Source organism: Procambarus clarkii, chromosome 67, assembly GCF_040958095.1.
Source record: "Procambarus clarkii isolate CNS0578487 chromosome 67, FALCON_Pclarkii_2.0, whole genome shotgun sequence".
In the NCBI taxonomy this organism is placed as follows: Eukaryota; Metazoa; Arthropoda; class Malacostraca; order Decapoda; family Cambaridae; genus Procambarus; species Procambarus clarkii.
This window is the reverse complement of record NC_091216.1, coordinates 4,790,523-4,809,202: the sequence shown is the minus strand read 5'-3', so window position 1 is coordinate 4,809,202 and position 18,680 is coordinate 4,790,523. Positions and strand designations below refer to the sequence as shown.

Here is an 18,680-nt window from a genome sequence, read left to right as displayed (position 1 = left end):
TAATGCTCTGGTGCTGTGGCTAGCGCTGTGAACATCGTGAACAGCATTGAATCACTGATATTTGAACATTGTACCCAGTCATTATCACACTCAGGCTCTAATATAACACTATCATAGCTAAATAATACAAGTTATATATATATTTTGACATTATTAGGCGATGCTGTGGTCACATGCTGAACAGCAGTGCTGTGCGCTCATGCTGCGAGCGCCAGCCTTGGTTGCTCACACACTTGAACGTGTCCAGCGTAGGATGACTAAGTTAATTCCCCAAATTAGAAATCTTTCATATGAAGAAAGATTAACAAAGCTTAAGTTGCATTCACTGGAAAGGCGAAGAGTTAGGGGTGACATGATAGAGGTTTACAAGTGGATGAATGGACATAACCGGGGGGATATTAATAGGGTATTAAAAGTATCAACACAGGACAGAACACGAAACAATGGGTATAAATTGGATAAGTTTAGATTTAGGAAAGACTTGGGTAAATACTGGTTCAGTAACAGGGTTGTTGATTTGTGGAACCAATTGCCGCGTAACATTGTGGAGGTGGGGTCCCTCGATTGTTTCAAGCACGGGTTGGACAAGTATATGAGTGGGATTGGGTGGTTATAGAATAGGAGCTGCCTCGCATGGGCCAATAGGCCTTCTGCAGTTACCTTTGTTCTTATGTTCTTATGTTCTTACTACTGAGGCTCCCACACCCGGGAATGTGGACCACGATTTTTTTTAAAGATGGCGTCTGTTTACAAGAGCCCTGAGGAAGCTGATGTGAACCCCATGTAGCCGCGGGAGTTTTGAATGGAACGTGAAAAATACAAATACCCGGAGGCGCGTTGCGCAAACCAGACGTGAGCCTGCAGGCGCGTTGCGCAGTTTAAGGGCTAAGTAATTCTCTTTGAGATGCTTTATTGCCTTCAGATTTTCTGAGGCTGCTTTCACTCCAGTGAAAGCATGAGATTAGGTGATCAAGACTATATTCTTGGATTAAGATAGTTATCTTATATGGATGATAATACTTGTATTGACATTGTCAATGGGCTGTTAGCCTTTCAGATTGTAGATTAGTGATGCGGGGCTGTTTAGCCATTCAGATTGTCATTTGAGATTAAGATTGGTCTTAATCCCCAATGGTAGACTATTGTAGCCAAGTGATGATGTTATTTGTCTATCACCTGATTTAAATGGTCTGTAGGCTGTAGATTCAAGTGATTTTTTAGACACTTTGTGTCCTTTTCTTTTCTGTTTCTGTATCAGGTGAAGAATTAGAAGTCATCTGGATTTTTCCGAGTTTCGGAGATTCTGAGATATTTCTCTTTTTTGATAAATATGTATGATGTTAATGTATTTTGATAAATAAGCTCTCCTGTCTACTTAGGTAGTGATTCCAAAGATCGTCCTTCATTTCCTCCCTGGAATCTGGATGTAGCAGGTGTTCAATTATCAAAAGTACTGGAATAATTTGGTTTGTGATCTGAATGCACGAACTTCGTAAATCCTGTAATAATTTGGTAAAAATAGTAAATGGCACTATTTTTGCAAAGTCATTACAAGATCTATTACCCTAATAATTGTTTGATAAAATACAGTAGTATGCCTACTGGTTTTATCTGTAATAGGGTTTGATACAGTTGATTATGGTTAGATTGTAATGAAATGCTCTTACAGTGATAAATACACTTTTTTAAAGAATATTATGTAATGAGCAGCTCTGAAAATCAGTTGATTAGAGATAATACACTTAAATTTGTATGTAATGTTACCACAAGTGAGGTAGATAATGGTATATATAATTAAGATGCAGTTGTGTCAGTGACACTGATAAAATTAAGTACTGTGGTTATTAAACACACAACAGTATTAGTATGCGATGAATGCTTACTAGTTAATGGATATGGTGGCTTAAGCCACTGCAAACAATTTGTTTACTTAGATATATAGCTATGATAAATATTGGCTGTTAGGCTAGGTTAGGATAGGATATGTAAAAATTATTCCAATGCAAAATCAAGAAGTTTCTTATGTATTTGCCATTGAAATATAATCTAATTTCTAGACTATCTAGGTTCAAGAATAATTATCTAGGTATGAAGGACCAAAAATGTGGTAAAAACCTGTCAACATTGATATGAGAGGAGACTACCAGGGACTTGTACTGAACTAAATTAAAAAATTACTGTCTGCAAATTAATTCAACTAAAATCTCTAGCTAGGGTTGTAAATCCTAGCTCCTCTTTTCCTAATGACAGATTGTGGGCTGTAAGGGGCAGGTGGGGTGAATGAATTAGTTGATAGATTGATTAAAGATCCACAGTCCACCTGCCAACAGGTATCTCACATCAGCTTGTATTTTATACAAGGATAAGATTTAATAAATTCAGTTCTATGCTGAACACTGGCTCTGTTTAAATCAGAGATTTAAACATGTACATAGTCTAGCCTAGCACCATAACTATTAACAGCCAATATATTCTTATACTACAAACAACAATTTAAATTGTAAAACTATAATAAATGACTTTAAATGAAGTCTAAGTACTGTTACTAAGTACTAGAAATTATATTCAATTAAATGAACTTATATGATAACTTAAAAAATAACTAAGCAAGCAATTGTTAACTTAATTCATATATTCAAGTATATATGCAGATGTATTTATGTTCACTTTATATAATGAGGTACAGTCAGCCTGACTGAATCTTTTCCCACACCATGGACACTTATGAGTTTATTTTTTTATCATGACTGAATTTTTTCTTACACAATGGACTCTCATGAAGTTTAGTGCTTGAATAAAGATTCAACTGCTGCACTGTAATATTAATAATCTTACTGAAATATGAGGCGTTGCCTCACTTTATAACCGACAGACAGACTTATAAATCAATAAATAAATGTTTATTTAGGTAAGGTACATACATACAAGAAATTTTTCAAAGATTGGTTGACTTATAGGTAGAGCTAGTACATACAATGCCTAAAGCCACTATTACGCAAAGCGTTTCGGGCATGAAAAACTTAAATGACAAGCTTAATACTAATTGAGCATAAAGAGTAGAATGAAAACAAGAAATGAAAACACCTGAAAAAACAGCACAAATACAATTATGTCGACAAAGAGCGGTCTTTAAAAAAAACAGACATTGGTTGACAATAGAAGGGTAAGGTAGGTTACAGGGAATTTATTAGGTATAGCTTCGTTTTTATCTTAAACTGGTTGAGAGAGGTACAGTCTTTAACATGGTTGGGAAGGTCATTCCACATTCTGGGCCCCTTGATTTGTAGAGCATTTTTATTTTGATTAAGTCGTACTCTAGGAATATCAAAACTGTATTTATTTCTGGTGTAGTGCTCATGGGTTCTGTTACAACCTTCTATGAAGCTTTTGAGGTTAGGATTGGCATTATACTTTAGCGTTTTATATATGTATAATACACATGAGAGAATGTGCAGTGACTTAATGTCTAGCATATTCAGAGATTTGAGTAGGGGTACCGAGTGATGTCTGGGGCCAGAGTTGGATATTGTCCTAATAGCAGCTTTGTGTTGAGTAATTATTAAATATTAAAGTCATATAAGCATACAATTGGCCAATTAATATACTAAAATAACCTTCAATATACTTCTCTGAATGCCGGAGTGCCTGTCTGACAGTTAGCCAGACTTGATAACTCTCTTGTTGCGAGTTTAGGCACGATATTTTATATAACAGCTTTGCCGTACATAGTACTTGCAGCGTTGCTACGTGATTTTCCTTTAACTGTAGTTGCAGAATGATGAGGGTGGAGACAGTCACTGTGTGCTCCACTATTCTCTCTTATTTTATATAAATGTTCTAGGAATTTTCCGTGTAGATATTGTCCAGGTACTCCCCCAGTTCTAGAGAGTGTTCATTGGTGATAAAGATAATTAGATAAGGTGTCCTGAGCTATTAATGTACGCTAAGGATCCATCACACTTGTTCACTGTGTTGTAAACAAATGAGCGGTCCATCTAATTACCACAAGCTACTCAAGCTTCAGGAAGCTTCCTGGCAATACGTTAGTAATGAATAAATATGATATATTTACTCATTATAATGTTGGTGCTGAATGTACAACACGAAAAAACATAATTTTAATATGAAAAATATCTTTTTATAAAGAAATTAGGCAAAAATAAAAAGCTGGTGATGCCAAATCAAGTCGACGATCCAAGCGTCGGTTAGGTTAGGTTAGGTTTGGTTTGGTTAAGTTACGTTACTTTAGGTTAGGATAGGTTAGGTTAGGTTAGGTTAGGTTAGGTCAGCCTAACCTAACATATCATATTTATTCATTACTAACGTATTGCCAGGAAGCTTTCTGAAGCTTGTGTAGCCTGTGGTAGCTTGTGGTAATTAGATGGACCCCAAATGAGCTCTGCCCGCGGGGTGTGGTGGGCGCTTCTTCTTCCCCAGATGCTCCTCCCTCTCCCTTCAGGGGTAGCTTTCAATGAATATTGATTGATTATTTTTACTGTCTAGACTTCTGATTGAGATAAGATGTGATTATTATATAATTAGATATAGGATATAAAGATTATAAGTAGTACTTGATAGTACCACTGATTCTTGTTAAGGATTCGATTTATAATCCCTACCGGAAATCGAATCATGTTCAAAAAGTTTTTTAATTAAGAAATCCTTCTAGAACCTTCTGGAGCCTTGAGAGATCATGCACAAAGTCACGTAGGCATCTATTGGGCCCTATGGCATACATGATCATAGTGGCATTGTCATCTAGGATCAAGATGTATAATGAATCTATTACTATTCTAACATGATTTTGTTATGATTTAGATACAATTTAGATACGATTAAGATATGATATAGATATGATACATTTCTTCGATGATTATTAGATATTGTGGGTAAAATTTCCCACAGAGAAAACATAGTCATGCTAAATCTATTAGTGATAGCTATATTTCGAATTCTTACGGGGCAGAGTTGGGAATGGATCTGGGGGAGGTTATCTTGAGATGATTTCGGGGCTTTAGTGTCCCCGCGGCCCGGTCCTCGACCAGGCCTCCACCCCCAGGAAGCAGCCCGTGACAGCGGACTAACTCCCAGGTACCTATTTACTGCTAGGTAACAGGGGCATTCAGGGGTGAAAGAAACTTTGCCCATTTGTTTCTGCCTCGTGCGGGAAGGTGAGGTTTGGGTGGAGTTGTGGGAGGGGTGAGATGTCGGGGTTAGGGAAGGCAAAGGGGAAGATAAGGGGTTGAGGTAATGGAGGAGCTAAGAGTGTGGGGTGCACAGGGGGAAGTTTGGATGGAGTAAGGTGTGGTGGGGGGAGGGGAGATATGGGGCGGGAAGTGATGGGGAAGGGGAAGCTGGGGGTAAGAGTTAGATAATTGAGCGGACAGTCACGGAGGACATGGAAGGAAGGAGAGATAATGATATTTACAGAGGTGTGTTGAGGGAATGGTTAGACTCGTGTTTACTTTGATAAGGTAAGGGATCAGAGCTGGTCTGATGTTGTTGAATATTATGTTTGATGAACACTGAACTGGTCATTCAGCAAAGCGTGAACGACTAGAAACCAGAAAGGGGCATATACGGAAAGTGATCTACGAGATACTGAATGCCAGTTCCCATGTAGTGTTCACAACCGAGCCTGAGCAGCTCCCATTAAGAGAAGAGACAACCCAAGATGAGAGACTTACCAGATATAGAGGTGAAAACAGAGGTGGTAATTAAACAGCTGACAACACTGGATGCAAGTAAAGCTGTTGGACCAGACAAAGTATCACTGTGGATACTAAAAGAGACAGCGCAGCCTTCAGCGTGCCTCTGGCAAGGATTTATAATGAGTCACTTACGAAGGGAGAGTTGTTGCCCAGTTGCTGGAAGTAGGTAAATGTGGTACCAAGTTTCAAGATAGGAGATAGAGAAGTGACACTTAACTATAGACCAGTATCACTGACAGGCATCCCCTGCAAAGTACTTGAAAGAATAATCAGTTTTAGAAAAGAAGAGAAAATTAGGTATGTAGACAAACACCAACATGGGTTCAGGAAAAGGAAATCATGCCAAACAAATCTTTTGGAATCTAATAAATGATAATATAACGAGAATAAGGCAGACAGGGAAGGACAGTCAGACTGCATATTTCTTGACTACCAAAAAGTCTTTGATACAGTACCGCACAGGGGACTGCAATTAAAATCTGAGAGGTAGGTGGGAGTAAGTGGAAAAGCCCTAACATGGGTAAGGAGTTACTTAACTCCTTAAGTAGTTACTGTATAGATAACAGGAGGGTCAGAGGCAGGAACCAGAGAGTAACGGTATTGGGTGAGAAGTCGGACTGGCGAACAGTAACGTGTAGAGTACCTCTAGGATCGGTGCTGGGACCTGATCAGTTTCTAATATAAATGAACAACATTTCTACAGGAGTCGAGTCTTATATGTCGATGTTCGCGGATTACACAAAACTAATAGGAGTTCACAGATGAGGATTGTTGGGTCCTCCAAGAGGACTTGAGCTGGTTGCTGAGATGGTACAAGAAATGAGCATATGTAAAGTTATTGAAATAAGATTAGACGACAGATGACCAAAGGGACAGTACACAATGAAGGGAAACTGCCTACCTGTGACGATTCGAGAAAGAGACCTGGGAGTCGACGTAACACTTAATCTTTCTACTGAGGCACATTGTTAATCAAAACAGGGAATTTACAATAACATATAATGCATAACAGGCAAATAAATTAAAATATTACTAAACTGTACATAGTATTGCGAAATTGGTTAAAGAGAATATTAATATTTGTAAATGTGTCTTCAAATGTATTATTAGTTTAACTTTGGTACTGACTGTTAGTTTGGCAGTGATAATGAAGGAACTTATTGGTGTAATATGTGATGTGCTGGTCGTGTTGGTCGTGCTGGTCGTGTTGGTCGTGCTGGTCGTGTTGGTGGTTCTGGTCGTGTAGGTGGTGATGGTCGTGTTGGTGGTACTGGTCGTGCTGGTCGTGATAGTGGTGTGTTACCTGTGACGGTTGTCTTCCTCAGGTGTTCCGGCCTCAGCCGACCTGACCTGGAGCGTCCCTGTGAGGTGTCTTGTGGCACCGCCTGTACCGTCACGTCCTGGAGCGAGTGGTCACCCTGCCTCGCCCCGGACCCCTGCCCTATAGGTGAGTGTACCCTGCCTCGCCCCAGACCCCTGCCCTATAGGTGAGTGTACCTTGCCTCGCCCCAGACCCCTGCCCTATAGGTGAGTGTGCCCTGCCTCGCCCCGGATCCCTGCCCTATAGGTGAGTGTACCTTGCCTCGCCCAAGACCCCTACCCTATAGGTGAGTGAACCCTGCGTCGACCCCTGCCCTATAGGTGAGTGTACCGTGCCTCACCCTAGACCCCTGCCCTATAGGTGAGTGCACCGTGCCTCACCCTAGACCCCTGCCCTATAGGTGAGTGTACCGTGCCTCACCCTAGACCCCTGCCCTATAGGTGAGTGCACCCTGCCTCGCCCAAGACCCCTACCCTATAGGTGAGTGCACCCTGCCTCGCCCAAGACCCCTACCCTATAGGTGAGTGTACTCTCCCTCACCCTAGACCCCTGCCCTATAGATGAGTGTACTCTCCCTCACCCCAGACCCCTGCCCTATAGATGAGTGTACTCTCCCTCACCCCAGACCCCTGCCCAATAGATGAGTGTACTCTCCCTCACCCCAGACCCCTGCCCTATAGATGAGTGTACTCTCCCTCACCCCAGACCCCTGCCCTATAGATGAGTGTACTCTCCCTCACCCCAGACCCACGCCCTATAGATGAGTGTACTCTCCCTCACCCTAGACCCCTGCCCTATAGATGAGTGTACTCTCCCTCACCCCAGACCCACGCCCTATAGATGAGTGTACTCTCCCTCACCCTAGACCCCTGCCCTATAGATGAGTGTACCCTGCCTCGCCCCGGACCCCTGCCCTAGAGGTGAGTGTACCCTGCCTCGCCCCGGACCCCTGCCCTAGAGGTGAGTGTACCCTGCCTCGCCCCGGACCCCTGCCCTAGAGGTGAGTGTACCCTGCCTCGCCCCGGACCCCTGCCTTATGGGTGAGTGTACCATGCCTCGCCCCAGACCCCTGCCCTATAGGTGAGTATACTCTGCACTCGCCCCAGACCCCTGCCCTATAGGTGAGTGTACCCTGCCTCGCCCCGGACCCCTGCCCTAGAGGTGAGTGTACCCTGCCTCGCCCCGGACCCCTGCCTTATGGGTGAGTGTACCATGCCTCGCCCCAGACCCCTGCCCTATAGGTGAGTATACTCTGCACTCGCCCCAGACCCCTGCCCTAGAGGTGAGTGTACCCTGCCTCACCCTAGACCCCTGCCCTAGAGGTGAGTGTACTGTGCCTCGCCCCAGATTCCTACCCTAGAGGTGAGTGTACCCTGCCTCGCCCCAGACCCCTGTCTTATGGGTGAGTGTACCCTGCCTCGCCCCAGACCCCTGCCTTATGGGTGAGTGTACCCTGCCTCGCCCCAGACCCCTGCCCTATAGGTGAGTGTACTCTGCCTCGCCCTAGACCCCTGCCCTATAGGAGAGTGTAACCTGCCTAGCCCCAGACCCCTGCCCTATAGGTGAGTGTACCCTGACTTGCCCTAGACCCCTGCCCTATAGGGGAGTGTACCCTGCCTAGCCCCAGACCCCTGCCCTATAGGTGAGTGTACCCTGACTTGCCCTAGACCCCTGCCCTATAGGGGAGTGTACCCTGCCTAGCCCCAGACCCCTGCCCTATAGGTTAGTAGTCTAAGCTGTTTGCATATATACCTGGGCAAAATGTGTTCTCAAGATATGTGAACGGTCCGCAGTTCGGGAACCACTACACAACACCATATCGGACATGCGTCAAAATCAGACCATGGAAACAACCCACAAAAGTATTTAATAATGGCGTATTGGCTGCTTCTTGCTATGTACAAACAAGCCTACTATATGCCCTGTAGAGAGATGTGATGCTTTTTCTTGACAAGTAAATTAGTTTCTGTAAATTAACTTTTTAACAATATTCATCTGAACCATTTAATACGTAATTATGTCAAACAACAGTTTATAGAATTATATAATGAAGAAAACATCAATTACTTCGGTTCCTGTTTCAAGTTCATATAAGTACACAAATGATACCAGTCTACAGACACTCATAAGTGACACATGGCCACTGACTCTCATAAGTGATACCTGGCCACAGACACTCATACGAGATACCTGGCTACAGACACTCAAAAGTAATACCTGGCTACAGACACTCAAAAGTAATACCTGGCCACAGACTCACACAAGTAATACCTGGCCACAGAGTCACACGAGTGATTCCTGGCCACAGACACTCAAAAGTGATACCTGCCAACAGACTCACAGGAGTGATACCTGGCCACAGACTCACAGGAGTGATACCTGGCCACAGACACTCACACGTGATATCTGGCCACAAACACACGCAAGTGATACCTGGCCACAGGTACAAACAATTGACACCTGGCTACACACACTCATAAGTAATACCTGGCCACAGACACTCATAAGTGATACCCGGTCACAGACAAACACAAGTAATACCTGACCAAAGACACTCATAAGTGATACCTGACCACAGACACTCATAAGTGATACCTGGCCAGAGACACTCATAAGTGATACCTGGCACACAAACACACACAAGTGATACCTGGCCACAGACTCACGCAAGTGATACCTGGGCACAGACTCTGGCAAGTGATACCTGGCCAGACAATCACTCAGGTGACACCTGGCCACAGACTCACGCAAGTGATACCTGGCTAAATAGTCATGCAAGTGATAACTGACAACAGATTCACACAAGTGATACCTGGCCACAGACTCACACAAGTGATACCTGGCCACAGACTCACACAAGAAATACCTGGCCACAGACTCACACAAGTAATACCTGGTCCAGTCTTACGGAAGTGATACCTGGCAACAGACACACACAGAAGTAATACTTGGCCACAGACACACACATGTGATACCTGGCCACTGAAACCCACAACTGATACCTGGGCACAGACACTCACAAGTGATACCTGGCCACAGACACTCACAAGTGATAACTGATCAAAGACACACAGAAATGATATCTCTCCACAGACTCAATCAAGTAATACCTTGCAACAGACTCAAACAAGTGATACCTGGCCACAGACACTCACAGGTGATACCTGGCCACAGATACACACAAGTGATACCTAGCCTCAAACTCTCACAAGTGATACCTGGCCACAAACACAAACAAGTGATACCTGGCCACAAAACACACACAAATGATACCTGGCCACAGACACTCACAAATGATACCTAGCCACAGACACACAAAAGTGATACCTTGCCACAGACACACACACAAGTGATACCTGAGCACAGACACACACAAGTGATACCTGACCACAGACACACACAAGTGATACCTGACCATAGACACTCACATTTGATACCTAGCCACAGACACTCACAAGTGATACCTGGTCACAGACACTCATAAGTGATAACTGGCCACAGACACTCATACGAGATATCTGGCCACAGACACTCAAAAGTGATACCTAGCCACAGACACTCACAAGAGATACCTGGCCACAGACACTCATAAGTGATACCTCGCCACAGACACTCACAAGAGATACCTGGCCACAGACACTCATAAGTGATACCTGGTCAAAGACACTCATAAGTGATACCTGGCTACAGACACACACAAGTGATACCTGGCCACAGACTCATGCAAGTGATACCTGGCCACAGACTCTCACAAGTAATACCTGGTTACAGACTCTCACAAGTAATACCTGGCCACGGACTCACGCAAGTGATACCTGGCCACAGATACCCACAAGTAATACTTGGCAACAGACACCCACAAGTGATACCTAGGCACAGACACACACGAGTGATTCTTAGCCTAAGACACCAACAAGTGATACCTGATCACAGACACTCATAAGTGATACCTTGCCGCAGACACTCATAATTGATACCTGGCCACAGACACTCACAAGTGATACCTGGCTACAGACTCTCGTAAGTGATACAGGGCAACAGACACTCACAAGTGATACCTTGCCACAGTCACTTATAAGTTATACCTGGCTACAGACACACACAAGTAATACCTGACCACAGAAACTCAAAAGTGATACCTGACCACAGACACTCATAAATGATACCTGGCCACGGACACTCATCAGTGATTCCTGGCCACAGACTCACGCAAGTGTTACGTGGTCACAGATTCACGCAAGTGATACATAGCCACAGAATCACGCAAGTGAAACCTGGCCACAGACTCACGCAAGTGATACCTGACCACAGACTCACACAAGTGATATCTAGCCACAAACTCACATAAGCAATATCTGGCCTCAGACTCACACAGGTAATACCTGGTCCCAGACTCACGCAAGTTATACCTGTCCACAGACACTCACATGTGATACCTGGTCACAGATACACACAAGTATTACTTGGCCACAGACACTCACAAGCGATACCTTGCCACAGACACCAACAAGTGATACCTGGGCACAAACACTCACAAGAGATACCTGGCCACAGACACTTACAAGTGATAACTGATCAAAGATATACAGAAATGATATCTCTCCACAGACTCAAACAAGTAATACCTGGCCACAGACTCAAAAAAGTGATACCTTGCCACAGACATTCAAAAGTGATACCTGTCCACAAACACACACAAGTGTTACCTGGCCACAGACACACACAAGTGATACGTGACCACAGACACACACACAAGAGATACCTGGCCACAGACACTCACGAGTGATACCTGGTCACAGACACTCACAAGGTATATCACACATGATATACCTTGCCATAGACACTCACAAGTGATACCTGGTCACGGCCACTCACAAGTCATACCTGATCACAGACACTCATAAGTGATACCTGGCCACAGACACTCATAAATGATACCTGGCCACAGACACTCGCAAGTGATACCTGATCACAGACACTAATAATTGATACCTGACCACTGACACTCAAAAGTGATACAAGGCCACAGACACTCATAAGTGATACCTGGCCACAGACACTCCTAAATGATTCTTGGCCACAAACACTCAGAAGTGATACCTGGCTACAGACACTCATCAGTGATACCTGGCAAGAGACACACACAAGTGATACCTGGAGACAGACTCACGCAAGTGATACCTGGCCACAGACTCATGCAAGTGATACCTGGCCACAGACTCACGCAAGTGATACCTGGCCACAGACTCACGCAAGTGATACCTGGCCACAGACTCACGCAAGTGATACCTGACCAAAGACTCACACAAGTGATACCTGGCCACAGACACCCACAAGTGATACCTGGCCACAGACACCCACAAGTGATACCTGGCCACAGACACCCACAAGTGATACCTGGCCACAGACACTCATAAGTGATACCTGGCTACAGACACTAGCAAGTAATACCTAGCCACAGACTCACACAATTAATACCTGGCCACAGACTCACGCAAGTGATACCTGGCCACAGACACCCACAAGAAATACTTAGCCAAAGACACCCACAAGTGATTCCTAGGCAGAAACACACACGAGTGATACCTAGCTACAGACACCCACAAGTGATACCTGGCCACAGACACTTACAAGTCATAACTGGCTACAGACTCTCATAAGTGATTCCGGCCCACAAACACTCACAAGTAATACCTGGTCACAGACACTAACAAGTGATCCCTGGCCACGGACACACACAAGTGATACCTGGTCACAGACACACACAAGTGATAACTTGTCACAGACACACACAAGTGATACCTGACCACAGACACACACACATGAGATACCTGACAATAGACACTCACAAGTGATACCTGTCCAGAGACACTCACGAGTGATACCTGGCCACAGACACTCATAAGTGATTCCTGTCCACAGACACTCACGAGTGATACCTGGCCACAGACACACACAATTGATAACTGGTCTCAGACACTCATAAAAGATACCTCGCCACATACTCTCACAAGTGATACCTGGCCACAGATACACATAAGTGATACCTGGCAACAGACACTCACAAGTGATATCTGGCCACAGACACACACAAGTGATACTTAGCCACATACACACACACACAAGTGATACCTGACCACAGACACACACAAGTGATACCTGGCCACAGACACACACAAGTGATACCTAGCCTCAGACAAACACACACAAGTGATACCTGACCACAGACACTCACAAGTGATACCTGGCCACAGACACTCATAAGTGATATCAGGCCACAGACACTCATACGAGATACCTGGCCACAGAAACTCACAAGTGATACCTGGCCAAACACACATACAAGTGATACCTGGCCACAGACCCTCATAAGTGATACCTGGCCACAGATACTCATATGTGATACCTGGCTACAGACACACACACAAGTGATACCTGGCCGCAGACACTCACATGTATTACTTGGCCACAGATACTCACAAGTGACACCTGACCACAGACAACGACAAGTGATACCTGGGCACAGACACTCACAAGAGATACCTGGCCACAGACACTCACAAGTGATAACAGATCAAAGACACACAGAAATGATATCTCTCCACAGACTCAAACAAGTAATACCTGGCTACAGATTCAAACAAGTGATTCCTGGCCACAGACACACACATGATATACCTTGCCATAGACACTCACAAGTGATACCTGGTCACGGCCACTCATAAGTGATACCTGGTCACAGACACTCACAAGTGATACCTGGCCACAGACACTTACAAGTGATAACTGATCAAAGGCACACAGAAATGATATCTCTAAAAAGACTCAAACAATTGATACCTGGCCACAAACACACACAAGTGATACCTGGCCACAGACACTCACAAGTGATACCTGACCACAGAAACACACACATGAGATATCTGGCTATAGACACTCACATGTTATACCTGGCCACAGACACTCATAAGTGATACCTGGCCATTGCCACTCGTACGAGATACCTGGCCACAGACACTCACAAGTGATACCTAGCCACAGACACTCACAAGAGATAACTGGCCACTCACACTCATAAGTGATACCTCGCCACAGACACTCACAAGTGATACCTGGCCACAGACACTCACAAGTGATAACTGATCAAACACACACAGAAATTATATCTGTCCACAGACTCAAACAAGAAATTCCTGGCCACAGACACTCACAAGGGATAACTGATCAAAGACAAGCAGAAATGATATCTCTCCACAGACTCAAACAAGTAATACTTAGCCACAGATTCAAACAAGTGATACCTGGCCACAGACACACACATGATATACCTTGCCATAGACACACACAAGTGATACCTGACCACAGACACACACACAAGTGATACCTGTCCATAGACACTCACATGTTATACCTGGCCACAGACACTCAAGAGTGATACCTGGCCACAGACACTCATAAGTGATACCTGGCTACAGACACTCACAAGTAATACCTAGGCACAGACTCACACAAGTAATACCTGGCCACAGACTCACGCAAGTGATACCTGGCCACAGATACCCACAAGAAATACTTAGCCACAGACACCCATAAGTGATACCTGGCTATAGACTCTCATAAGTGACTCCGGGCCACAGACACTCACAAGTAATACCTTGCCACAGACACTCTTATGATATACCTAGCCACAGGCAAACACAAGTGATACCTGGCCTCAGACGCACACAAACGATACCTGGTCAAAGACTCTCACAAGTGATACCTTGCCCAAAAAACTTATAAGTTATACCAGGCCACAGATACACACACGTAATACCTGATCACAGACACTAATAAGTGATACCTGACCACAGACACTCAAAAGTGATACCTGGCAACAGACACACACAAGTGATACCTGGAGATAGACTCACGCAAGTGATACCTGGCCACAGACTCATGCAAGTGATACCTGGTCACAGACTCACGCAAGTGATACCTGGCCACAGACTCACGCAAGTGATACCTGACCAAAGACTCACACAAGTGATACCTGGCCACAGACTCACGCAAGTAATACCTGGCCACAAACACCCACAAGTGATACCTGGCCACAGATACCCACAAGTGATACCTTCGCAGGAACACTCACAAGAGTTAACTGATCAAAGACGCACAGAAATGATATCTCTCCACAGACTCAAAGAAGTAATACCTGGCCACAGACTCATACAAAGGATACCTGGCCACAGACACACACATGAGATACCTGGCCATAGACACTCACAAGTGATACCTTGCCATAGACACTCACAAGTGATACCTGGCCACAGACTCACGCAAGTGATAGCTGGACACAGACTCACGCAGGTGATACCTGGCCAGAGACTCATACAAGTGATACCTAGCCACAGACTCACGCAAGTGATACCTGGCCACAGACTCACGCAAGTGATACCTGAACACAGACTCACACAAATGATACCTGGCCACAGACTCACACAAGTAATACCTGGCCACAGTCTTTCACAAGTAATACCTGGCCACAGACACCCACAATCGTGAGGTTATCTTGAGATGATTTCGGGGCTTTAGTGTCCTCGCGGCCCGGTCCTCGACCAGGCCTCCACCCCCAGGAAGCAACCCGGGACAGCTGACTAACACCCAGGTACCTATTTTACTGCTAGGTAACAGGGGCATAGGGTGAATGAAACTCTGCCCATTGTTTCTCGCCGGCGCCCGGGATCGAACCCGGGCCCACAGGATCACAAGTCCAGCGTGCTGTCCGCTCGGCTGACCGGCTCCCCGTTCACAAGTGATACCTGATCACAGACACTCACACGAGTGATACCTGGTCACAGACACTCAAAATTGATACATGGCCACAGACTCAAACAAGTGATACCTGGTCACAGACACACACCAGTGATACCTGGCCACAGACACACACACGTGATACCTGGTCGCAGACACTCACAAGTGATACCTGGTCACTAACACTCACAAGTAGTACCTGGTCACAGACACTCACAAGTGTTTCCTGGCCACAGACACTCATAAGTGATACCTCGCCACATACACTCACAAGTGACACCTGGCAAAATACACTCATAAGTGATACCTGGCCACAGACACTCATAAGTTATACCTGGCTACAGACACTCACAAGTATTACCTAGCCACAGACTCACACAAGTAATTCATGGCCACAGACTCACGCAAGTGATACCTGGCCACAGATACCCACAAGAAATACTTAGCCAAAGACACCCACAAGTGATGCCTAGGCACAAACACACACGAGTGATACCTAGCCACAGACACCCACAAGTGATACCTGGCCACAGACATTTACAAGTGATACCTGGCTACAGACTCTCATAAGTGATTCCGGCCCACAGACACTCACAAGTGATACCTTGCCACAAACACTCACAAGTAATACCTGGTCACAGACGCTAACAAGTGATACCTGGTCACAGACACACACAAGTGATACCTTGTCACAGACAAACACAAGTGATACCTTGTCACAGACACACACAAGTGATACCTGACCACAGACACACACATGAGAAACCTGACCATAGACACTCACTTGTGATACCTGTCCACAGACACTGACGAGTGATACCTGGCCACAGACACTCATAAGTGATACCTGGCCACAGACACTCATACGAGATTCCTAGCCACAGACACACTTCAATTGATAACTGGCCTCAGACACTCATAAATGATACCTCGCCACATACACTCACAAGTGATACATGGCCACAGATACACACAAGTGATACCTAGCCAGAGACTCTCGCAATTGATACCTGGCCGCAAACACACACAAGTGATACCTGGTCACAACACACATAAGTGATACCTGGCAACAGACACTCACAAGTGATACCTGGCCCACAGACACACACACAAGTGATACCTGGCCAAAGACACACACAAGTGATACCTGACCACAGACACACACACATGAGAAACCTGACCATAGACACTCACATGTGATACCTGGCAACAGACACTCACAAGTGATACCTTGCCACAGACACTCTTAAGTTATACCTAGCCACAGGCAAACACAAGTGATACCTGGCCACAGACACACACAAACGATACCTGGTCAAAGACTGTCACAAGTCATACCTGATCACAGACACTCATAAGTGATACCTGGCCACAGACACTCATAAATGATACCTGGCCACAGACACTCGCAAGTGATACCTGATCACAGACACTAATAATTGATACCTGACCACTGACACTCAAAAGTGATACAAGGCCACAGACACTCATAAGTGATACCTGGTCACAGACACTCCTAAATGATTCTTGGCCACAAACACTCAGAAGTGATACCTGGCTACAGACACTCATCAGTGATACCTGGCAACAGACACACACAAGTGATACCTGGAGACAGACTCACGCAAGTGATACCTGGCCACAGACTCATGCAAGTGATACCTGGCCACAGACTCACGCAAGTGATACCTGGCCACAGACTCACGCAAGTGATACCTGGCCACAGACTCACGCAAGTGATACCTGACCAAAGACTCACACAAGTGATACCTGGCCACAGACTCACACAAGAAATCCCTGGCCACAGACACCCACAAGTGATACCTTCGCACGGACACTCACAAGAGTTAACTGATCAAAGACGCACAGAAATGATATCAATCCACAGACTCAAAGAAGTAATACCTGGACACAGATTCATACAAAGGATACCTGGCCACAGACACACACATGAGATACCTGGCCATAGACACTCACAAGTGATACCTGGCCACAGAACGCACAAGTGATACCTGGCCACAGACTCACGCAAGTGATAGCTGGACACAGACTCACGCAGGTGATAACTGGCCAGAGACTCATGCAAGTGATACCTAGCCACAGACTCACACAAGTGATACCTGAACACAGAATCACACAAATGATACCTGGCCACAGACTCACACAAGTAATACCTGGCCACAGTCTTACACAAGTAATACCTGGCCACAGACACCCACAATCTTGAGGTTATCTTGAGATGATTTCGGGGCTTTAGTGTCCTCGCGGCCCGGTCCTCGACCAGGCCTCCACCCCCAGGAAGCAGCCCGTGACAGCTGACTAACACCCAGGTACCTATTTTACTGCTAGGTAACAGGGGCATAGGGTGAATGAAACTCTGCCCATTGTTTCTCGCCGGCGCCCGGGATCGAACCCGGGGCCACAGGATCACAAGTCCAGCGTGCTGTCCGCTCGGCCGACCGGCTCCCCGTTCACAAGTGATACCTGGTCACAGACACTCAAAATTGATACATGGCCACAGACTCAAACAAGTGATACCTGGTCACAGACACACATAAGTGATACCTGGTCACAGACACACACAAGTGATACCTGGCCACAGACACACACAAATGATACCTGGTCACAGACACACACAAGTGATACCTGGCCACAGACACACACAAGTGATACCTGGTCACAGACACACACAAGTGATACCTGACCACAGACACACACACAAGTGATACCTGGCCACAGACACTCACAAATAATACCTGGTCGCAGACATTCACAAGTATTCCCTGGCCACAGACACTCACAAGTGATACCTGGTCACAGACACTCACAAGTGTTCCCTGGCCACAGACACTCAC

The 18,680-nt window shown here is 45.3% G+C and overlaps 1 protein-coding gene across 1 annotated transcript in view; it reads left to right on the top strand.

Moving 5' to 3' along the window:
* Positions 1-18,680, top strand: part of LOC123767801 (thrombospondin type-1 domain-containing protein 7B) — a 1,125,288-nt gene that overhangs the window by 865,487 nt on the left and 241,121 nt on the right. Inside the window, exon 11 of the mRNA XM_069310712.1 lies at positions 7,037-7,158. Coding sequence (XP_069166813.1) covers positions 7,037-7,158 — 122 coding nt within the window. The remainder of the gene's footprint in view (positions 1-7,036; positions 7,159-18,680) is intronic.